The sequence below is a fragment of the Paralichthys olivaceus genome, chromosome 18 (genome assembly GCF_024713975.1).
Source record: "Paralichthys olivaceus isolate ysfri-2021 chromosome 18, ASM2471397v2, whole genome shotgun sequence".
NCBI lineage: Eukaryota > Metazoa > Chordata > Actinopteri > Pleuronectiformes > Paralichthyidae > Paralichthys > Paralichthys olivaceus.
Window position 1 is genome coordinate 5,224,808 of NC_091110.1, and position 23,480 is coordinate 5,248,287.

Below are 23,480 nucleotides of genomic sequence, written 5' to 3' on the forward strand. Positions count from 1 at the left end.
GAATGAATAAATGAATGAATAACGAACGAATGAATGAATAACGGATACAATCCAATGGGACTGAGATCTTTGCATTTCTCAGTACAAACTCTTAACCTTGCCTGTTCTAATTCATCATTAATTACTTGCAGAAAATAAGCTCGCATGCTGATAAAACAGGGGAGGAGCCCTGGGATTTCATTTTGAACTCTTACCCAGTACCCCGCCAACGTGACTCTGGTTTCATTTTTCCTTGAAAGCTTTTGCACGTGAATCTGCAAAGGCATCTGTGTTTTCCATATGTCACACATTCAATCCGTCCTGATTGGATTGTTGCCATGCAGACTCTGACGCAAATTATAGCCGTCAGTATATAGCCAGGTGGGCACAAATTGGCTGTGACATTGCCACAGATGGGCCCTCGTGTCACATGATGTAAAAAGCAAATATATGGTGGAGGCTATGATTGACACTTATGGGAGAGATGATCATCAAAATGTATGCATATACGCATTGCGTGTATGAGGACACATTGTGAGGTATTCCTGTGTATAAATCCTTTCTGTATAAAACTGTTCTGCAAAAAGAACATGGTACACAATGGTCACATAAAGGTGGTGATATGAATTATAAATGAGGAATCCATGTATTGCCATTGTCAAAACACTCAATCATTTGTGGAAACAGTGCTTTGTGTCACAGCTCCCAATTACTATTCATCAAACTTTGGACTTTGGATGAAATAAAAATCTGCATAATACATATGCTTATTAGGTTAATAATCATAATCTACTGTTCCATTCAAGCCTCTTCTTTTTTCAAATAAAAACACATTGATCGCAGCAGTGTGAGTAGCCTTTTCATTTTGTTGATATTCATCAGAGGTGTGAAGAAACCTACAATCACTTTCTATTTATCTTCATTGTCTGCTGTCATTACCTATTATTTAATCTCTGTTTATCAATTAATATTATAAAGTGAGATTGATGAATTAGTTAAGTTCCATAATTACGTCATCATCACTTGAGAGTTGCTGTTAAAAGTTACTTTTGCACTTAGTTGTAAGTCACTTGATAAAAGTTTCTTATCCTTCACCTGCAGATAATTAAGATCAGTCGGTACTTTAACGCTTTTTTAAGTGCACTTCTTATTTGATTAATAATTATGGGCCAATGTTTTGGGTGTTATCTTTTATATATTCCTGTAAAATACTGCCACATTAAATAATTATAGACTCAAATGTACACAGCTCTCTTGCACCACCTATTGGCTCATTACGTTTACATGATATACAGGATCAACAAATGATATATTCAAACTGAACCTGCGAGAACAGAACACAAGATTTTATTTATCATCTGATAAACACATCCCCCCTTTTCTGGTTTATAAAATTGCTGCATCAACAGTGATTACAAACCAGAGGGACTTTTTGGTAAAATTTATTTCCCAAGTGTTTAAGTGATACATGTTTGCAGGGATTGTCTTAACAACAACGTCTTCTGTCCTCCCCAACTAGGAGAGTAAATGAAAAGCAATAGAGTTTCGACGTACTTTTCACAGACTGTACAATATGTGAATATACTGTAGCACAAGGGATACAAATGTTCAACTTGAGTTCCCTTGATTAGACCCAAACAGATTCCATCAAGCATCAGAAGCAGACAAAAGGCGTACCATCAAGTCTCTTTGTCTTCATACGTCCACTGTGTGTTTATTATTATTAATCAAAGATGTATCATCTCGAATCACATTCAGAGATTTTTAAACACACTCGCAGTGTTCGTTTGTTCTCATTGTCTTTAAAAAGACCTTCCCGGGCTTCGGTTCTCCCGCCCATCAACATCGTCTTCAGCGGGTGCTGCTCTGGAGGATCTCGGTTTCAGGAGAGATATACAAATCATGCTCCAAGACATATGAAGGCTTTTCATACAATCAAATATACCGATTAAAAACAGTCAGTGAAACTGGTGTTTTACATAATATCTGCAGAAGCAATCACAGGGACTAAGGCAGATAAAATGGAAATCATAATTACTGTAAAAATACTAGCTAAATTAAAGGAACAGCACCAAGTGCAGCAAGACTTGATTGAGTGGCGTGAGTCATCTGAATGAAAAAAGCAGTATTCCACAAGTGGCTCTCTTTGAGTGGCCCCTTCTGTTTTATTCTCAAAGACCTTTATTTTGCTTAAAAATGAGGAAACCAATGAAAGGGGATGTGGCAGTGAATAGACATGAAGAAGAATACAAAAAATTGACCATTTGAGGCCTTTCAGTTCACCCTTCATCCTTTGTGGTGTTATCCTCTAGATCCTCATCGCTGTCTAAATCACTGTGAAGCCTCTTGGCCAATGTATTTCTGCTTCTCTCCTCCTTAGTCCCCTTCTTTAGCTGGACTGGTAGTGGTTTCACTGGTGAGCAAAAGAGAAAATACAATTACTTTCAGGTAAAACCACTGTGTTTGTTGGTTTTGTAGAAAGATTTTACAAAAACGGCTGGACTGATAATCACAAAGTGGTCCGAGTTTGGGGAGGTGCCCAGGAGGATCAGGAGGGCGAGATAGTATTTTTTCATATTTTCACTGACTAGTGCAGTGGCTGATCCTGTTTGGAATGGTCTCTTTGTCTTGTGGTAATGCTGGTTACAGCTTTCTGTCTAAAACTCCTAAAGTGACCTGCAGTAATTAAACCATGTCAGATGAGGACCAGTGGCGAGACTCACAGAACCGTGCCGGCAAAGAGCTGTTCACCTGTTTATTCAAAGTTCGGTGAAGCTCGACTCTACTTCAGAATCCCTAAGTTGTCATCACAAATGCTATGTTGTCTTGATAAGCAAATTCATTTATGTCGACGAGTCCCAGCCACCACTGATCGTCTGTTTATTCAAACATTTAGTCAACGTTTTTTTGTCCCAATTGCACCAAATTTGACACGGCACTTCCCTGGGCCCTTAACAATACATGCATGAAGCCGATAAGATGAGATACAAGTTCCTCATGCAGGCAGAGGACGTTTTCAGATATGAAATGCCTTTCACACATGCACAACACAGCGGAAGGTTCACTGCAGTGACGCCTTCACAACAGCAACACATCCTCCACATTATTCAGGCCAGAGGTGGAGCAGCCGTGTGCAGCAGGCAGAGGCAGGAAGTGACGTATTAACTCCGCTGCAGAGATCACGTGATTTTCCTGACAAGACCCTGACGTCAGCAAATATCTTCGCCTGTGTGTATGACGCTGCTTTTCACGGAAAGATGTTTGTTTTATTTAGTTTTTTTATTTTTGAGTCTGTCATGCATCATCAAACCCCCCCAACTGGCTGTCTTTATACTAGTTTTTCCTCGTTGTCTTTTCACCCCCTCCTCATGTATGTGTTTCACGTCTCACCTGCTGATGGAACAAACTGGTCTTCAGCTCTGCCGCCATTATCACTGTGACTAGTGCTAACCGTCTCTTTCTGCTCCTCGTCTGTGACAATTCTCTGTCTCGCGCTCTCAAAAACGGACTTAATGACAATTGAATCTTCATAGATCTGCAGTGGCAAACACACACACACACACACACACACACACACACACACAGGTAATCAGAGTTGTATCGAGATTCAAACCATTACAAGATTACAACAATTGAGAAGAAACAAATAAATAAAAGAAAAGAAAACTGTTTCTTTCAAATGAAAGAATCCCTCTGCGTTCACCTGAGATCCTTCCAGGTTATAAGTCTGAGCATTGTGACACAGGAGGAAAATATCCTTCTCCAAATCCCCCACACTTCTGTACTTGTGATTGCGCACACGTTCCTGTGAAGCAGAGGGTCAGTATCAAATCTTAATGCGGTCATTGCAACAAAGCTGTGTTGACATGTCGTTTATTACAGTAAGGTATTAGAAGGTAAAATCAAATATAATTTACATCCCACAATACAAGCCTGAAAAGGTTGCACACAGGTTACTCGTATTAACTGAGCATCCCATCATCAAGTATATTTTAGGAATTTTTTTTTTCTTCCTTTCATTGTGAGTGAAAGAGTTCAGATGACAGTTATAATTTCTTTACACGTATAAGCTTAGCTTAGCATAAAGAATGGAAGCAGGGGTAACTGCTAGCCTTCCTCTGTCTGTGAGGAAAATAACCTCTTCTAGCAGCAACTCTAAAACTCAATAATTACAATGTGTGATCAGATTTCAAATCATTTGTCCTCTGCTGAAGGAGAACAGGTTAAAGGGGATCTATTATGCTAATATCCAGCTCTATGTTTTTATTCCGCCAGAGTGGCTTTGCAAGATTCACAGTTCAGAGAAACAAATTATTTATCTTAAACTGCCTGGTATGGATCCTCTCAGCTGAACGTCTGACTGAAATGAGGCCAAACATCCTTCATGTTCGAGCATAAATCCAATCAGACTATGAGAATGGGCAGCACGAACATCCACAGCAGCAAAGAATACAGCAGTTTGTCTATGTTCGGTAAATATTACAAACATTTCCTGCCTAGTGAGTAATATAACTGTGGATTTATTCTGTACTCTGGGTGTGGATACAGGACTTGAGTCGGACGGGGTTCGGACAAAACATTTTACAAGATGTTCAGGTTCGAGTTGGGTTCTGTTACATTGCCTGGGCTCACTACTTGATTATTTTTCGCTGCACATGCCTGTAATTGTGTAATTGGGGAAAATATTTGGCTCAGGTGGCGTTTGGACATTAAAAACTGAATGCCTGTCTGGTTATGGTTCGGATCATTTTTGTCTAGTGCACGGTCCGGATAGAATACTGAGGCCTGAGCTGTGCACTATTCTACAAGTGGGAGGAAGGCTGGAGTGGAAAATGTCTGTTTGGAGCTAACATCAGGAAATACAAAAACTAATGTTACTAATTATTCTGCTGTCGGCAAATGACTGCGTAACAAACCTACTGTTTTTTATTTGTATGTTTCAGTACAGGTAATTCCTATAAAACACTTCCTGTAGATGGTTTACGGAGCTGAGGACCATGTTGAGAAATCCATGATGAGCTGACATCAGCTTGTAGCAGGAGTACAAATAACTGTTGGGAAATGAGCACTCGAATACCTGATTAACAGGGATTTCATTATGTGAAACTTTGTGGGACATGTGACACTTAAACTGACAGAAAATAAGACATAACAGCCCCCTTTAAAGGTACAGTGTGTAGAATTTTGTGATATCTAGTGTTGAAGTTGCATGCTGCAACTGAACACCCCTCACCTCACCTTTCCTTCAAACATGAAAGAGAAACTGTGGAAGCCTTCAGTTATCATGGAAACTCAAGAGGTGTTTAGTTGGTCCAGTCTGGACTAATGTAAAAAAACAGGGCGGCCTCCATATAGAGGGTCCTGGATGTAAATATTAAGTATTTAAATATAAAGAGCCTTTTCTGGGGTAAAGAAAACTACAATTCATACAATTTAGATGAAACGAACTAGTGAAAACATTATTCTACATTAAATTTCTGCTAATTGATCCCTTTCACCTAAATCTTACACACTGGACCTTTTTATGAAACGTATTATTTACTTCAATTTTTGACAAGAAACCACCTCACCCACCTGTTACATATATTTCACTGGTTTCCAGTGAGATGACAGTGAATTGATGATTTAATCTATTTCTCAATCTTCTCAAGAGTTTTTCTCTAAACCCTCTGATGTTCGAGTCAATCCCACGTGTACATCTCAATTTTTCCGCAGCCTGTTACATGAAGCCTCGCTCGTTTACGTAACTTTGATTTGACAGATAACGTTATGCCACTTACCACAAATGGGCTCAACTCAAAACCTGATTTGACGCTACCAAGTACAGAGGAACACATTAGCTTTATTTTTGTATGTGTCATTCAAATGTGTTGGCTTGGAAACTGTTGTTGTCTGTGTGTGTCATACTTTATTTTTATTCATTCTGTCAGTAAGTGGAGCCACAGTCTTCTTTTCAGCCTTAGTAACAGCTCGGTTCTGGAAGCAATGTTGGTCTGAAAAAATATATTCTCAAGAATATTGTGAAAACATTCCTGAGGATGAAGTTGACCATCTGTTTCCAGAGGACTTTTGTGATCCCTCAACTGTTTTTTTTCCCTCTTCCATGAGGTTGATGTAATATTACCAAAAAGGCCACTTCTATCAAATGTCATGTCCCTTCATCAACAAAAAATTACTGTCTATGTAAAAGTAATTCTTTTTAAATTTTGGATGCATCTTATAACTTGAACTTTTCACTTATGGCACATTTTTCACAAATAGCTGTGTAATCTTGTTTTAAATGTTACAATGTAACATTTTCATGTTTATGTTCAAACTGTAAATCTCAGACAACGTTAACATAAATATGAAAAAAAATGAAGGTGTCAGTGCTAACAATACTTTCAAGGTGTTTCAAACTGATACACATATCACGTATATTATACATTTGGCTGGACCAATCAGCAGGTTCATGTTTATTTGCTCTTGCAAATGTGTCTTCCCATTCAGACCAGTCAATCACAAGCATATATCTTAAATAATGCACATTTGAAAAGTTTGTTCACAAGGAAATTGGCTGGCCCTGATGTGAATCTGCTATCGCGACAGCATTAAACAAACTGGTATATCAGATAAGAGTCTATTTACATGTCTCTGGCGCTCTGTCCTTCATAGTTCAAAGTTGAAATTCTTACTGTGTGCCTCATCACATGTCTCATTGCTGTGATTGGATGTAGTTCGCTTCTCACGCTCTTGATAATACTACTTGGAAATTGAAAATGAACAGAGAGATTCCAAAGTCATTCAGTGATGTGAATTGTTTTTGACCATGGTACTATTTGACATCGCACTGTATCTAAGCACTATTTGGATCTATTTGGATCAACTACTCTTTACTGTAAGACGCACTGGGATGTCTGATACAGACATGTTTCATTTATCTGTTGGAGTTTCATCTCAACGATATTTGGATTTATCTCAGCAGATAAGATAACACTGACATCTGTAAGTGAGTTCTGAGGATATTCACCAACACGTACCCTGATCCTTCTGAAGTCCACAGGCTTCCGGATCAGCTCGTAGTACTCAGGCGCCTCCTTCCGGGAGGGAAGCTGCACAAAGCCTTTACTGATCTGCCGACCCAACCTGGAAGCACAATGTGATAGATCACTCAATCTTGTTTTATCAAGAGACCATTTTAAGGATTATGCCACTATATATATATTCTTATCCCTAGATAACTACATAGTGCTCAAAATCTTTCAAACAACCTTTAAATTGTGATTATTGGCACAACAAGAAATGTAAAGTAACTCAATCCTGAGCTCATTGTTGCAGCACTTGGAGTGAGATGATGTTTGAACAGCCACTGCAACAGCTCGAAAATGAAATAGATGAAATGCCTGCTCTGTTTTGAAGGTTATTTACTATAATCCCAACAAGCTAATATACATTCACCCATAGGAGGAGGAACAGGTAATATATGTGTATGTGTTCAGACAGGAGATGAGGTGAGATTCAGAGACGTGAGCACACAAGCTAAATAGGTTTCAACTTCAAGTTGAACAAAAAATCTGTGTGCCGCCACCAGCTTTATGAATGTTACATTACTTCATTGATGTTCAGAGGAAGATAACAGAAAATAATCAAACTTTTGTGTAGGTTCTCAAATCAGCAGAACTAAGCAGACACAGACACACACACACAGTCGATGTGAACGGCTCACAGCAAACATCTGTACAAATTTGTGTGAATGACTTAAGTCAAAATTGGATTTATTTAATGGATACATTTAATTTTCTTCAGTGTTTTATGGCCATAAAATAATCTTATAATAATCCAAATTATATATGTATATTTGTGTGTGGGTGTATTAGTCACATTCACACAAACATTCATACAGCTCGTCCATATGCATCACTTTTTCTTGGGGGTTCAGTGTCTTGCCACAGCCGCCCAATGAATTCATGTTTATAAGAAATAGTCTGATGTCTCCCCGTGAGATCATTATTGACTTTGTTTGGAAACTATGACAAACAAGGACTGAAGAATCTTTCTGTGATTACGACTTTGTAAAGATTTCTGTAAAAGCAAAGCAGGTTCTTCCCTCAGCTACAGTCAGACTGACAGTGTTCACAGTTGGGTCAAAGTGCCATGAAACACCCCACAGATTATCAAGCGCTCACCCGTCCTTGTAGTTGATCACCATATCGACCAGCGTGTTCAGTGTTCTGGTGAGCTCAGGTGGATTCGGAGGCAGCTTCTCTGCTGGTGGGCGCCCTCGCTTCCTTTTCACCTTCTCGCCGGTTTCCTGCGCCCCCTGCAGCACTCTCTCCCCATGGTGATCACCTTTACGCTTCTTTAGGCTGATGTCCTCTTCCATGTTCTCCAGCGAACCGTTCTCTCCTGCCTCAGGCTGCAGGAAGAGGGAGCGATGGGTGGGGGACATCTAATAAACTCAAAGAAACTTATGAGGGCAGAGTAAGGTGTGTGAAACGTAGTATGGGAAATAGAGAAAACATGCATGTGCAGACAAAAGCCTGTAATGTTGTCCCTCTGTAGTTCAGGTCATACTTCAGTTTGACGAATAGGAGAAAAGAAGAACTGTTACTAAATTCTATCAACATTTATATTTCTATTCATTAATTAACTTTTTATGTTCCAGACACAGTGTCTGTTTTCAAAGACAGAAACCTGAAGCATCTTACATATCAAGCTAAAGAATCCAAATTAAAAACCTTGCAGCACTTACAATCTGGATTATCATCATTCGGAATTATTAAAGTGGTTCTGTATTCAAATGAAAGATGGTTTATTTATTCATTACAATTCTGCGCTGTGTCTGCAAATTTAGGACAGATTATTTTATCTGGAGGCTTTGATGTCAGATGATTATCAAGGGGAGGAACATTGTTGTTGCTTTTTAAAATGCACAATAGATGTGAATACATTTGAAGAAGCCATGTTCTGAGTTTAAAAGTGCTCATAATGCAATATGTATTAATCCATCCACATTTTCCGAGTGTGCAGTTGCGTTCGTGCACTAATATGAGAGTGGAAACATGATTTTAGCAGCGTGGATTTCAGCGAGGGTGCCTGCTGCATCCTGTGATATCTCCGACCATTTCATCATCGCTCCTTTTCTAAAAAAAAAAAAACAATCTGCAGCAACCACAGTGTTTTCCACAAAGGCAATTAGAGGCCGGAAATATGAGTATGCATGCAGCGAGAACAGCATCTGAGGAAAAGGGGAAGCAGATAGCAGAGGCATGCTGTCCAATCCAAACAGAATATTGATGCATCGCACACACACACACACACACAGCAGCAGCAGCAGCTTTCTCACCCTAACAGTGCATGCACTTATGAACATGCATGTCTCAAGGACAAGAGATGAAAGCATCCTGAAATGTGAGATTCTGCACACACTGAAGAAAACACTATAAAAGCCAATGTCATCCCTCCAGAAACATGCATGCCTGTACACTTCCCACCAACCAGAAAGAAGACATGGCAGAGAGCAGAGTTAGAGGACACAACACAACAACACTGGAGAGGCAACAATGGAAATCCTGCTCATCATCGCTCGGCTCAAATGGAGGCTTTGAGTGCCCCGCTGCTCCCTCGCTAGAGGGGCTGCAGAGGAATACTGGAGGGATAGAGGGTAATCCTCAAAGATGTATAACACAGCTGAGAGCTGCCTGATTGACTGTGATGTGTGTGTGTGTGTGTGCGCGTGTGTGTGTGAGAAAGGAAGGGTGTCACTTGTGTGTGTGTGTGTGTGTGTGTGCATGTGATGCTCCATGCCTGTGCTATATCTCCTACAACAAGCCTGCCTCTTCCCTGACTAATCTGGCAAAGATTCCCTCTCATCTGTTACAACACACACCTACACACTCCCTCTCTCGACCCCCCCCTGCTCGCACACACACACACACACACACACACACACACACACACTAGACAACCCACTCTCTTCCCCTGCACACGCGCTCACACGCACACGCTTCATCCGTCTCTTCCCATGCGATGTAGCCTGGCTGAACGCGGAGCCCGGGCAGGAGACAGGCGGGCGGACATGGATGGAGGAGGTGCGGATGAGGCTTTTTACCTGAGCGCAGTCTGCGGGCGGGCTCCCAGGATCGGCTGCGGCGGCGGGGGAGAGAATTAGCAAACCAGCATAGCGGCGAGCTGCGAGTCTCTTCATCAGCTGATCACTCAGGAGCGAGAGCCCAGACGGGGGGAGAATAAAAGCGCTATGTTTTCATATACAAATCAATGGGCTGGGGGGAAACACGAGCGCCGTGCCCATCTCCTGTCTGCAGCTCCCCGACGTCTTTTTCCTGACTCTGGAAGGCCCCGAGCTGCTCTCCCTCTGCATGTTTTTAATATCGACTGTTGCCAGACGGGCTTTTTCTCCCCTCCTCTTCCTACCCCTGCTGTTAAAGTTATCGGGTCCATTTTTTTTTTAAGTAGTCTATCCCATCATGATTTTTATTTCATTTCTGCATTGCATTTTAAAAGACCCCACCTCACCACTGCCCTGCATGTCAACCCATGCAGGAGGGATGTTGGAAACATGACTCCAGCCTGCAGCAGCAGCAGCAGCAGCACTCATGGCTCCTCTGTGGAGGGAGCACGTTTGCATGTGCAGCCCCTCCACCCTCCCACCCACCCAGAATTCCAGCATGGTGATTAATGCATAAATATTCACTCAGATTTCACTTGATGCTGCCAAGAGGAAACAAAAAAAAAATTATCTGTGCAACACTGAGCTGTAACAGTTGCTGTTAAAACAGTGGACTTTTCTTTCCTTTTTTTTTTTCATTTGGACTCATATTCAGACACATCTGGTTTCTGTAAATCAGTTTTTTTTCCCTAGCATGTGGTGCAAAATGCTTCTGGGGGGGAAAAGCAAGCAATGTTAGAACTCTCACAACAGTTAAGTGTTGGCCTACACAAGAAAACAGGGTGGAAGTAAAACTTGTTCTTCAAATGTAAGGTCAAACTCTTATTGACGTAGACAACTGTGTAATGCACAAACTTCTATAAAACTGAGGGACCTGAGCTGCACGGACTTGAATTCAACTACAATGTCACAAACAAATAACTTCACTATTGCCCAATAGTCTCCTTAACAAAAAACATCCATCCCCTAAACATCCATCCATCCGTCATCTATACCCCTTTGAGGGTCTCAGGGGCAGTTGGAACAGATCCCAGCTGATATTGGGCAATTAGGTATACTCTCTTACAGATCAGTGAAAGTGCTTCTCTTACAAAGGGATAAAACAATTCCTGGATCCACACCAAAATGTAGTGTGTTTTGTTTGTTGCTTACAAACTGACTGGGGTGAAAACACATTCTCCTTGGTGGAGGTAATCATGATACACATGGTTGTAACAGTCAATCCACAGCAGTGCCATGCAGTTAAGACAATCCTCTAGCTGCAGGTCAGGGCCATGAATGGATTTGTCACTCTTACAGCTTTACTGTTGCTCAACTCAGCTGCTTGCAACAAACACTTTAAATACACTAGTGACTAGTGAAACGTTGTTTCAAGTATTTCTCCGTCCTTTCCAATATTATTATGATATTGTGGCGACCCTGTCCAGTCAGCCTAATTGTTGGATTCTGCCCGAGTGGTGTTGTCTTACTGCTGAGATCTTATGTAGAGCGTTAAACTAACAGCCAGTCTACTACTATATCTTATGTACTACAAGTATTAGCAGTACCTCTGTCATTGCGATCGTCATTGCTGGTCCCTCTCTGTCAGACATTTTCTTTTGTATAAATACTGTTTTTTCTCATGATAGTTGTAAATAGTTAGGGTTAGTGTTTCTGCTGTCCGTCCTGGGAGAGCGATCCCTCACTTTTGACTCTCTCTGAGGTTTCTACATACTTTTCCATTAAAAGTTTTTTGGTAGTTTTTTCTTACTGTAGTTGAGGGCGGACATAGCTCCCCTTGTTAACCCCTATGAGACAAATGATTTGTGAATAAAGGCTATGTAAACAGCAACTATAATTTTTGATATTAACACAATTGCCGAGATGTATGCTGTAATGAATAAATTCACTTCTGATATTGGTTGTCCACTGTAACACTAATTACATTAAACTTTAAACTGCAGGGACACTCACATACAAACAAGACTGGGCCACAAATAAATGAAATCATATATATTATCATTAGCAGGCGGATATCATGCAACATTAACACTGAAACCTGCGTGAGATCATCATTTCTCCTTTATCAAACCCTCACAGCCACATTCTTTATTTTTTCAAAATGTTGCGTGTGAAAGTCAATTCTGAGAAGTTGTGACACGCAGAGGAGTTCCGGCTTCGACAACAGACCGAAGTGAAGTGACTGGATTAAAGCAGATTAAAGAAGCACTCGTTCAAAACCGCTGCCCGTTGCCATGGCAACAGCAAAAATTTTGATGATGGACCTTGTATATCATTGCATTTTATTGCTGGGAAATGACTCATAGAGTGCTCTCAGTCGCACAAGCATAGGCTTGCAGTAATGGGACACCTTGTCACATGTGCTGTGAGTGAGTGTGCGAATTCGTCCACCCTGTCATTTCATGGGTGATTTCTTTCTTCCTTTCTGCACCCAGACATCAGTTTTTAAATCTTTGCAGATACAAATCACGTGAGCATGAATCAATGTCTTTTTCACCAATTTAAAAACATATTTCCAATACTGTTATTTTTGCAAAAACTTGATGTGAGATGACAAACTGAAAAATGAACATGCTTCAAAAACATAGGCCATGTCCTATTCTGGGATTTCTTATAATTTATAGCTTATCACATATTTATTCAACCATCAATGTTCTTATATATAAAATTAAGCAATGGCAACTCTTGTAGTTGCAGGGCTGATGCAGAATTCCATTGATGTCCCACATTTATTGCAAACAAACTCTGAGCCCAAACTACCAGGGCACAAGTCACTCTGATGTGACTGATTATCCAAAGATTTAATTCGCACTGGTCCAAAAATGAAAGGAGATGATTGTGATTTTCAATGTTGGGTCATTTAAGGCAGTCTTCTGAAAATGTGATAACATTTTTAAAGGAACCTAAAGACAAAATTTCAATAGTCAAACAAAGTGGGGAACAGGATGAGCATAGAGAACAAAATCTGATGAGGTGGAGGAGATAGCGAGGTGAGCAGTTTCTGCTTCAGAAGAGAACAGAGAGCTGGGTGTCAGGGGATGAATCAAACTACTGTCTGCCAGACTGGAAAATGGGGTGAAGAAGAGTTGATTACCCAGAAAGGTTCGTCAATCATTCAGTGGTATACGGAATCATAATTTAGAAATATTCTTACCATCATTATGACAGTATCCAACCATACCATTTGACATCAATCCCCCCAATGTTCAACCCTAAATCACGCCTTTGTTGAGTCATGTGTAAAATGTGTATTACCTTAATAGATACAAACTGTGAATGTGTAACTCATGAACAACTGCACAGAATTTCACATTTGCAAATAAAAATTTAATTCAAATGCAAAGAAAAGTTTTACAGTCAGGTGACAAACGCGTCATTCACAAACGAGAATTTTTTTTTATTATGCTAGGACACTGCATGCCCACCAGTAACCTTCACCCATTTTATGTTATTAGCTGTCAATCACACACTATCCGTATCTTAATGCTGAGCTTTATCATCTGTTTGACTCTAAATGTGACCATAATTTATAAAAAGAACGTCATGCTGTCAGACTTGAAACTAACTTTTGTGATTATGAACTCGACGTAGACTGATGTTATAAATCAAGTAAGAATTAGGATCATAGACTTCTATATACAAACAGTCTTCTTTGAAAATCAGTGGAACGCCCTCTGCTGGTAGTTTGAGATAATACAGAAGTCAGGGAGTTCTGCATTGGCTTCACTTTCTGGACCAGGAGTCTACGTCTATTTTTATATGTTTCAAAACTTTCTATAGCTCACTTATTATTCCATCTGGTTTGTGTGTCACGAATCTGCTCCAGTTAAGGACTCTATTTTGTTCTCAGTCACTGTTTTTTGTTATTTCTGTTGTTTTTGAAAGACTCTTCTCATCGACTCTTGTGTTAATGGGATTGGATTTGTTTTTCGTAATCTTTATCTCATATTACTTGTGCATCTGCTACTTTTTGTTATCCCTCATGTCTTATTTCCTGTTTTATTTTGAAGCCACTTTCCTTGTGTCTCTTACTTACTCTCCGTCTTTTCCTTGTGATTGTGTGCCCCTGTCCGAATGTTTCACCTGTGTACAATGACCCCTGAAATTTCTCCCATCTCTGGCCTCCCAGTCAACTGTAACAGGTCCTCTGTTCAGTTTGGTTTGGTTTGGTCCACTTCCTGTGTCTCCTGATCTGTTTTTACTTGGTGTTGAGCTTCTCATTTATTTCGATTTACCAAAGTGCTGAAATATTCCTTTGCACATAATCAGCAGTGTTTTGCATTAATTTCAGCAAAGGTCCCTGCTGAAGTCTCAAGTACTTACATATAGTTTTATGATTGGAAAAATGTCAAAGTTTAACATGATTAAAATATTCGTTGTGCATCATGATTCTTCTAGTAAAAAAGTACAGAAATAGGCATCAGTTCATAAATACAAATAAATCTATTCCATTGCAATAAAAAGTCTTTACTTACTATGTAGATATTTTGTCAAATAAACATTTTGTATCTTATGTCATAAAATATTGGAAATATAAATATTATTTGCAAAAAAAATTGTGAATTACAAAGAATAAAGAATATTTTTGAAATAATGAATGTAGCAATTAACTGCAGGTTCCAACATTTTATGTTATATTTTATTAATACAAACTAATATACTCTGCCATGCATATATTAGCTGCTGCTGAGTACTATTATAATAACACTAAGCCACACTTTGACTAGTATCCTCTGAACTGGTGAATTATGATGTTAAAGAATCCGTCTGACAGAGGTTAAAAGTGACACTGTTAAAATCCTCACGTTTGATATAAAAGCTTTGATACTGAATCGCCTCATGAAAACGACTCTCATGAATCCATTCAGTCTTTAAGCAATTGCATTATTCAAAATTGTTTCTGCCACCAAAGGAGGAGAGAGACTTTCCACTGTGATGAGTGGTGGCCTGTAAAGACACAAACACACAATAAAAAGTGTAAAACAACAACCTGAATATATAGCCCACTTAGTTTAAGTGCTGTAAAAATGCCACGTACCCCTGTCTGTCCTTTGGAGAAGTTGGCATGAGCGTAAAGCAGCACTGCAATGTCATGGTGTCCGGCCTCCAGTGCGATGGACAGGGCTGAGCTTTCATCCTGAAAACATAAAATCATATTGTACATTTGCAGGGGGCAAGAGCATATCTTTATATTTAATTACATAGAAGATTCTGTTTTCTTGACATAATTTAAATTCTTTATCGAAATGTTTACTGTCTCTGTTTGTAATTCAGAGCCTGTGAGTTGTGGCAGTGAGTCACATACACCGTCGGTCACGGTGGCGTCGCAGTCTGCCTGTGCCAACAGGAGTTTCACAATGTCAGCGTGGCCATGCTCGCTCGCACACATCAGCGCGGTGGAGCCCTCGTCATCCTGGAGATTGACCTCCGCCCCTTGCGACAGGAGGGCCTGCACCACGCCCATTCTGCCGTGGCTCACCGCCAGCATGAGAGCTGTCTGACCGGCCTGCACGAAAGCAGCAGGGGTCAAACAGAACACAGGGTTAATGATGCTGAGTCGACCCAGCTCCAACATTTCAAATCCTAATTAATTGTCTGTATGACCTCAGATCTCTTTGTCAGTGGATCAGGCAAAGCTGTCAAGTTTCTACAACTTTCCACTAATAAATTATTAATGACTGAATGATATACTGGGCATAATAGGTGAGACACATCAAGACGGACACCACCTGAGAACAGATTGTCTCACCTGGCTGGCCTTGGCGTTGACATCTCCCTTCGTGAAGAGCTGCTCCACAACTCTCATGTCCTCTGCAGTCTCCACAGCTGCGAGTGCCGCCAGCATGATGGGGGTGTAGCCTGCTTTGTTCTGCTGATTCACGTTACACACCTCTGTGGTGGTGGTGGCCAGTTGGTCCCAGCAGACAACACAAGAGAGGGAAGGAGAGGATGCAAAGAAGTGTTATCATTTGTGTGGCTCATATCCAAGGGACACTGACAGTACTGAGTTTTACCACGGTGAAAACCCCAGGTGAGAACATTTACTTTCTAAATTGTCAAATAGAATAGGTCTACATTAAAGGTCACATATAAAAGAGGCAGAAGATGGAAGCACTCTCAATGCTTTAAAGCAGCACCATGCTAGTTTTGCTGAGCAACAGCAGCCCAACATGATCAGCTGTTAGGGGCCCCCTCTCAGCTTGGGGGCCCAAGGCAAATGCTCGCTTTACCTACACTGTTGCGACACACCTGCTTGAAAAAAAACACGCCAAATGGTGTATATTACCCATCATCCCTGGTGTCCATAGCTGCTGTCCATTTAACAAACAGCAAACTCTGACATTAGAATTCTTGAAATTGAATTATTTAAAATTTGAATTGTTTCCCCGCTGATTATCGGGAATGAACACAGTTTAAAATACAAACTAAAACTCAGCTAGGCCCTGCCTGTGGGAGGTAACCAGAGTTACATATAGAACAATAACATACATTTGAGGCACACAGTGGAAAAACAAAACAGGCACCATCCTTCACCATGATTCTGAACCTTCTGCTCAGTAGAAAACACTTTCTCACCTCGCTCAAAGTGTCCTTAAATAACTGAGCTTTCATTCCCACTGTGCAATTAAAAGTTCTCCAAAGAATGTATTTCAAGAGTGCTTGAGTTTCACATAATTGCTAACACACACACTCAGTGCATAATCTAAAGCATCACACTTCAAACCAACAGGGTTCTTTTCTTTTCTTGTCCTCAGACATGGACAGTTAGACAAATAGTTACTTAAATTAAAAAATACATTCTTGATACAATTCAGTGTTTGAATATGTTTATTGTTTTTCTGGATTTCATGTTTTTATTTCACCTGTCCACAGAGAGAAAACTCCCCTCAAGCAGTAACAAGGCTTTAAGACAATGGCAGAGAGGATATATTTCCTCAGTTCTTCCTATTCAACTTTTGTCCCCTTATAAGCTGATGCTCAGCTGGAGAATATGTTGAAGCACTCCACAATGATTCATCCAATGTGATCAGTGCGCAAACATGTGCTGCCGCAGCTGTCGGGGACGTATGAGGATCAATAAAAAATTTTAAAAGCTGCTTCATGAGCAAGACCAAAAACATGTGTTTCCTTTTAAACAGTTTTGATAGAAAAAGAAAACATCTCACTTGGTTGGTTTTGTAAACGACAATAAACTTTTTCTATTCACCCTGTAGGAGGCCAGGGTTTCATTTGAGCAACATTATTCATTTACTGTTGTGTATAGTGTATTGTATTCTACTGCTTGCATATTGTCCTCGGAAGTATTCACTCATTAGTCTTACAAATTTGACCACATGATCCACAACTCATTGTTGGCCTATTTTCCTACTGAGAAGCATAGTAATGCTGAATTGAACCAGGATGCTTATATCTATACATTTGTGTGTCCTTGCTTCTTTCTCTGCTATGTAATCATCATATTTAATTCAAAAGCACAGGACTTGTTTGAATTTCTAAAACTTATACTAGCAGGATGAGTTTCTCTTAACCTTTCTTTGGTTATGCTGAAAGCAAACTGTGGAGAAATAGAAGAAATTCTCAAAGCAAGGAGAACAGAAAACAACAAAAAGTAAAAATAAGGAACTTAGTTAAAATACATGATGACCTGAGTTGCACCGTACCTGCATCCAGCAGTTTCTTGACAATGCCAAAGTTGGAGTGAGACACGCTGTAGTGCAGGGCTGTGTTTCCATTGCCGTCAACCATATTAGCAATGTGCTGCAATACCGCAGGCGAAATGACCCGGAACGCTGACAAGTAGTCTGCCACAGCATCGGGAGCAGCCGACTTGTGGCTGGACACAGAGAACCACTCTTGCTGGAGTGTTTGTAGGCAGTTATGCTGCAGAGGGACAGAATAAAAAACTCAAATATGTGTATAGTTTTTCATGCATCCTCATAAACGCCTTGCAAGATGCAGCCATATGTCACAGTGTGTAGAGCAATTTCGACTTTAAATTGATAGGAATATCTTTTACAGGGATGAGAGCGACAGAACTCAGACGAAGAGCATCGTAAAGAAACAACTCACAATAAAAATCTACAAAACAACATCATAAAGGAAGAGGCTTGAGAATCTGTTTTCATTTCACTGGAAACATTTTTGTAGAATGTTGAGTGTTTTCCATTTTTTTAAGTGTCATCATAGGATTTATCTTGACTTTTTTGTTGTACTATTGAACTTCCTGCCTCTCCAAATGAATATAAGAGTGAGGCGTCTCTTTCACTGTGAAATGTATTTGTTTCTATGTTCAAGAAAAATGCCACGGGCCAAAATTACAGAGTCGACACATTCCTGCGCTATTTGTTTCGAATGCCGAACTCCTTTCTTTCTGAATGACAGAACTTGAACACACCCTGTCCCATCATCTCCCCACGCACACTCAATCTGTGACATACCATTAAATGTGGTAAAAACACACACAGAATAGTTTGTACTTCTATCTTAGTGACATAATACATTCCTTTGCCCCTTACCCCAGCCTTAACCGCCCAAACTAAATGCCTAACCCTAAACATTTCCCTAACCTAATTATAACCCTAAAACCAAATCTGAAAAAAAGTGAATACAGGTCAAAATGTCCTCACTTTGCAAAAACACGCACACACCCAATCAAACACAAACACATATATATAAATACCTCTCACACTGAATATTAAGAACAAAACATACCAGTTCCCTGCTGGGTAAAGCTGTGTCATCATTCAGGTGCATCTTTAAGGCTTGACAAGCAGAAAAAATCTTTTCACTTAACTTACACCTAAGAAAAATAAAATGCCACAGAGAACAGTGTCAGTTCCCACGAGAGAAGGCAACGCAAAAGTTACAGTCACACAGTAAAATATTAAAAGCAACTTAAATACTCTGACATTACCTCTGCTGTGTGTGCGACTTTGACGCTTTCACCCCCTTGTTGGAGCCTCCTTTGCCCTTTCTTGCTTGTGTTCCACCTTGAGAGGGTTCCCTTAACTTTTTGTTTCCTCTCTTTTCCACTTCCTCAGAGTTACCCTTCTCACTGACCGGGAGCTGGTAAGACAACATTGGGTCCAGTCTAAGGGCAGAGTTAATTCACGGAAAAAATATCTATCGTATCGCATCCAAGTGTTGAGCAGCAAAATCTTAGTTTAGACATCAGATACTTACCCTGCTGTCACCCTCATGAACTTCATGCTCCGCCTGTTACTGCTGCAGCCTTGTTCTCCATTCTGTTTCTTTATCACAGGCCGCTGCACGCCAGAATTAGCTGACCTGTCTAGAAATAAAGATTAAACCAATGCATCTGAATCTTAACATAGACAACTCCTAACAACTCTATTTCATTAAATGCAACACACATACACATATACATATAAATATAAAACAGATACAAATACTGTAGGTTAATCTTGACAGGACTTAGTGAGGATATATTGTTGATTCTTTCTTACAAATCTGAAGGCCTCGTTTTTAAGGAGAAAGCTTCCTGACACCAGTTCCTCCTACAAACCCATTCAATTTTAGACTCCCAGCCACAAACTGCTATGTGGAATGAACTGCCTTCCAAAACCAGATATCATTCCAAACATTGCAAGTGTATCCCTCAGAAAGTTAAACCCGCCAAGCCAAAGACAGCCACTTCCTTTAAACCTAACACAAGTATAAACTGGGCCTCAGGAGTGGTCTGGAAAATGAATATTTTTAACATAAACTAAACTTCTGCAGAGAGTTTTTGTATCCTCTGAATGTTGGCTGTATTTCTAATGAAGATTATATTGAAACATAATTGTTTGGAATTACATCACATTGCCACACACACGTTTACCTTGAAGGGCCGAGGATGCCTGTTGCTCTAACAGCTGTATCATTCTTTTCACCTCAGATTCATTACCGCTCTGTTGGCAGGTTCCTGGGTTTGTTTTTTCACATTTAGAAGAGTGGACTGAAAGATGAGATGGAGACTGGAACTCTCTGCTGACTGTGGAAGAAAGAGGACATTGGTAACATTATTGAACAGTACCGACATGACATTACAGTATCTTACATGAGAACAACCATTAAAGATACCTAGTGGAGTTATGGAACTTTATTTAATAAGTGGGTTTCTATTGTGTTTGCAAGCACAAGGATTTTCTAATTTTGGTTAGAGTTAAGCAAGGTCACTGATGTACATTGGTTTCATGCTATTTCACTTTAAGTGGATTCATGAGAATCAGATACCAAAAAAATTAGCAGTGGACCAGCAAACAATGTTTGTGAACATGGTTTATGAAGGAAGACATTTGTAAGGTTATCCACAATGATCTTTGGTGAGATACACTAAATGAAAGTATGAGTGTTTGTTCATAATAAAACTCCACAGGGTATCTTTAGAACCAAATCCCTGCAGGGTTACCTGGTGCATGAGAATCTAAATGATGGACTTCTGTTTCTCCTCGTGCTGCAGCTTTGTTGATGCTGGACCACTTGGAGCTGTCATTCCCTTGACTGTACTGCTTTGAACAGTCCTCTGTGAGCAGGTTCCCATGCTCCCCGAGGAGCTTCTGCATCTTTTCTATGTAATGGTTAAGCTCAGGGTCCCACTGGGACTGTGAAGATTGCTGGAAACTCTGGGCAGGTGCACTGCGTGAAACTGAAAAATCCTGTATCCTCCCCTCTCCTACACCGATACTTCTTGTCTTGGTAGGGTCAGGTAGATGAGATGGTCCAGAGGCCATATTTCGGGTTTTTAGTCCAACCAGGAAATTCTCATTGATGTTTGTGAACCCAACGCCAGTGTCTCTGGTCTGTTTGAGACCTTTACCTACCAGATCTGCAGTTCCGACACCAATTGTACGGGTCTCTGGGGTGCATTTGATGTCTGTGACCCGGTTCCCTACAGACACAGCCCTGGTAAAAGTCTGAGCGGTGTTGGTGTGCTTGTCTTGGGTACTGAGGAGAGTATTAGTGCTGGAGTCTGTGCTGAAGGTATGTCTGGTGTTGGTAAAGCGAGACACTGAGCTGGATACAGTGTTGGTATGCTGTGAAGCTGTCAGTGGTGATGCCATGATTCCCAGTTCAGCTCTTCTGATTGGATCTGTGGCCATACCTTCAGAAACCAGGTCCTTTGGTTCACAGATGATCACATCAACAGAACAGTCCCCGCAAGCCACTGAACGATACAGAGTCTTTCCTTTCTTTAACCCCAAAATCTCCATTGGTATCTCTGTGTTGGTTTCTGCGTCACACATCTGTATCTCAGTCAAAACTCCCTGTGTGTTTGTTAAAACCTGAGTCCCCACACCCTTTTCTTTGGACTCAACTCGCTCTCTGACCTCCCAGTGGCTCATGGGTACATCTGGTCCTGTGCAAACATTCTTCACCTCAGGTCCACTACATGTTACTCCCACACTCTTTACCTCTGTTGCCTCCCCTGTGCTGGTATCCCGGACCTCTGTGTGATTACCCACTCCCTGGCTTGTGGTGTGAGGCCTCGCTTCAATGCCTGTGCTCACAGTGGATGGCTTAGCAAGACATGCTTTATCAGCTCTGCTCCTAGCTCCTGCAACCTGAAGCTCCAGCTTCAGCCGACTCATCTCTGTCTGGAGGGCGGATTCCTTCAACTCTGCTTCCAAGTATGAAATTCTCTCCTTCAGGGCACCAATTAATAGTTGCTGGGCATCAAGCTCTGCTTCTCTTTCACTGTAAATTCCAAGATGAACTTCAGACACCTCTGTTGCAATGGATCTGGTCTCTACCTGATTTGTGTACACACATTTGTTTTCTTTTAAAGTTATAGGTTTTATGTCTTCATCAATTCCAACTAGGACTTCCTTTTCATGAGGAGATGTATGGCCTTGTCCTAGCCTGGCTTGCAAATCTCCACCCTTGAGGGTTCTTTCCAGTGCCTGCATCTCTTTGGTCAGTTTCCTGAATTCACTTAGGTTGTTTGGGTCACTCTGCACTGTGTGTCCCTCTTCTGTATGGACCTTGTTCTCAATATCAGACCTTTCCATGCTATCAGCTCTCCTCCAAACCACATCATTCATGTCCTCATTGTCACTCTGGTTCTTGAGCTGAGAGACGAGTTGCCTCTTTTCCTCCTGGAGAACTGATATTTTTACCTGGAGGATAGGGATGATTTTCACCTGCTCTTCCAATTCCTTCAGCCTCTGCAGAGCTACCACCATCTGGTCACGGACATGCTGCAGGTGCATGGAGCCGAGACTTGGAACCGGAGTTGTCCTACCAGAGCTCTGTGGGCTAAATTTCAGGCTCCCTGTGCTGCCTCTGGTGCCAAGGGATGAGCTAAGGTGAACATTCACATCACTCCCTTTGCCAGTAGAATTGTTTCCACAGTTATTCTGATTATATGCCACTAGGCCAGTGAAGGGGGAGAGTGACCCAGGGGAGCTCACCCCTCCAAAGCTGGCCAGTCGTCGCCGAGGTTGGGGCTGAGGTGGAAGCTGAGGTGGAGGCTGGCTGGTCACCTCCTGCTCCAAGTGCTTGTGGGTCTCCATAATAGGACTTTGTCTTTTTAGAGATCTTACTGTAGGTTGAGGCTTTGACTCAGTAAGTATTTGAGACTTTTCTAGTCCCTCATTCCTTATCAGCTTATTATCCAAGGAGGAACCATGAGGAGGAGGAAGTGGTGGTCGACCTCTTGTTGTGGCAGACAAACCCAATTGTCTTGTAGCATCTGTGCTTGATGATGAAAAGGATTCTTCAGAACACCACTGGCTGGTTGAACCACCACTCTGCGTTTTTTCTGCATTATTGACAGCCACTCTGGGCCGCCTCTTAAGGCTTAGCCGCTTAATGATGGTGCAGTAATGGAAACTGTCCACACACTTGAGGTTTTCCACGTCCGACTGATGACTGTAGTCAATCCCCAATTAGTTAGGAACACACTCTTCAGTGTCTTGACCTATTAGAATAGTGAAAGTTTATTTAAAAAATAGTCCAAACACAGGGCTAGAGAGAATGATGCATGTAATAAAAATACAAGTTCAAATTACCTTAATTATATTAAACTATAAAAACACAATTTATTTTGAGCATTTAAAGCATTATTTGCTCTTCATACATATATATATATATATATATGAAAAAAAACTGCAACATGCCATGCTATATATTTCCCACCCTTACAGTTTTTCTTCCTTACCTCAGTGTTAAACGCTCATCAGGAACCATCTATTTGAGCCTAAAGTCTTTCGTCTGTCACCTCGAAATGTTTTCTGACTAAACTCTGTTTCTCTACACACAAGAAGAGGAGGGACGGAGGAGGATTTTCCAATCGTGTAGACAGTCTGTTTTCAGCAGTCACTTCTCTGCA

General features: G+C 40.9%; 2 protein-coding genes across 4 annotated transcripts; both read right to left on the minus strand.

Moving 5' to 3' along the window:
• Nucleotides 1–1,310: 1,310 nt before the first annotated feature.
• LOC109626164 (probable global transcription activator SNF2L2) lies at nucleotides 1,311–10,553 on the minus strand. Of its 3 annotated transcripts, none has more exons than XM_069514089.1 (6): nucleotides 10,070–10,553; nucleotides 8,145–8,425; nucleotides 6,999–7,104; nucleotides 3,683–3,784; nucleotides 3,370–3,514; nucleotides 1,311–2,392 (listed from the first exon to the last, which is right to left on the minus strand). In XM_069514089.1, the coding sequence occupies exons 2-6, from the start codon at nucleotides 8,405–8,407 to the stop codon at nucleotides 2,259–2,261; spliced, it is 750 nt and encodes a 249-aa protein (XP_069370190.1). In that variant the 5' UTR covers nucleotides 8,408–8,425; nucleotides 10,070–10,553; the 3' UTR covers nucleotides 1,311–2,258. The 3 variants fall into 3 exon arrangements, with proteins under 3 accessions (XP_069370190.1, XP_019937429.1, XP_019937431.1); XM_020081870.2 differs by having other exon boundaries at nucleotides 8,145–8,374; nucleotides 10,070–10,538; XM_020081872.2 differs by lacking the exon at nucleotides 10,070–10,553 and adding an exon at nucleotides 9,457–10,018 and having other exon boundaries at nucleotides 8,145–8,374.
• A 3,899-nt stretch (nucleotides 10,554–14,452) lies between these two features.
• Nucleotides 14,453–22,793, minus strand: LOC109626048 (KN motif and ankyrin repeat domain-containing protein 1-like). Its single transcript, XM_069514145.1, has 10 exons — nucleotides 20,559–22,793; nucleotides 19,989–20,141; nucleotides 19,331–19,439; nucleotides 19,062–19,238; nucleotides 18,860–18,947; nucleotides 17,809–18,028; nucleotides 15,897–16,039; nucleotides 15,453–15,653; nucleotides 15,186–15,284; nucleotides 14,453–15,094 (listed from the first exon to the last, which is right to left on the minus strand). The coding sequence occupies exons 1-10, from the start codon at nucleotides 22,660–22,662 to the stop codon at nucleotides 15,032–15,034; spliced, it is 3,357 nt and encodes a 1,118-aa protein (XP_069370246.1). The 5' UTR covers nucleotides 22,663–22,793; the 3' UTR covers nucleotides 14,453–15,031.
• Between the last annotated feature and the right edge of the window lie 687 nt (nucleotides 22,794–23,480).

Excerpts from the sequence above, each read along its gene's own strand:
- LOC109626164 (XM_020081870.2), bottom strand. The coding sequence starts at position 10,165 with ATGAAGAGACTCGCAGCTCGCCGCTATGCTGGTTTGCTAATTCTCTCC. Across the intron at positions 3,785-6,998 it reads TGGACTTCAGAAGGATCAGG|GAACGTGTGCGCAATCACAA; the intron begins GTACGTGTTGGT and ends TCTGCTTCACAG. Across the intron at positions 3,515-3,682 it reads ATAACCTGGAAGGATCTCAG|ATCTATGAAGATTCAATTGT; the intron begins GTGAACGCAGAG and ends TTGCCACTGCAG.
- LOC109626048 (XM_069514145.1), bottom strand. The coding sequence starts at position 22,662 with ATGGAGACCCACAAGCACTTGGAGCAGGAGGTGACCAGCCAGCCTCCA. Across the intron at positions 19,239-19,330 it reads TTCATGAGGGTGACAGCAGG|ACTGGACCCAATGTTGTCTT; the intron begins GTAAGTATCTGA and ends CTCTGCCCTTAG. Across the intron at positions 16,040-17,808 it reads CAAGAAACTGCTGGATGCAG|AGGTGTGTAACGTGAATCAG; the intron begins GTACGGTGCAAC and ends CCACCACCACAG.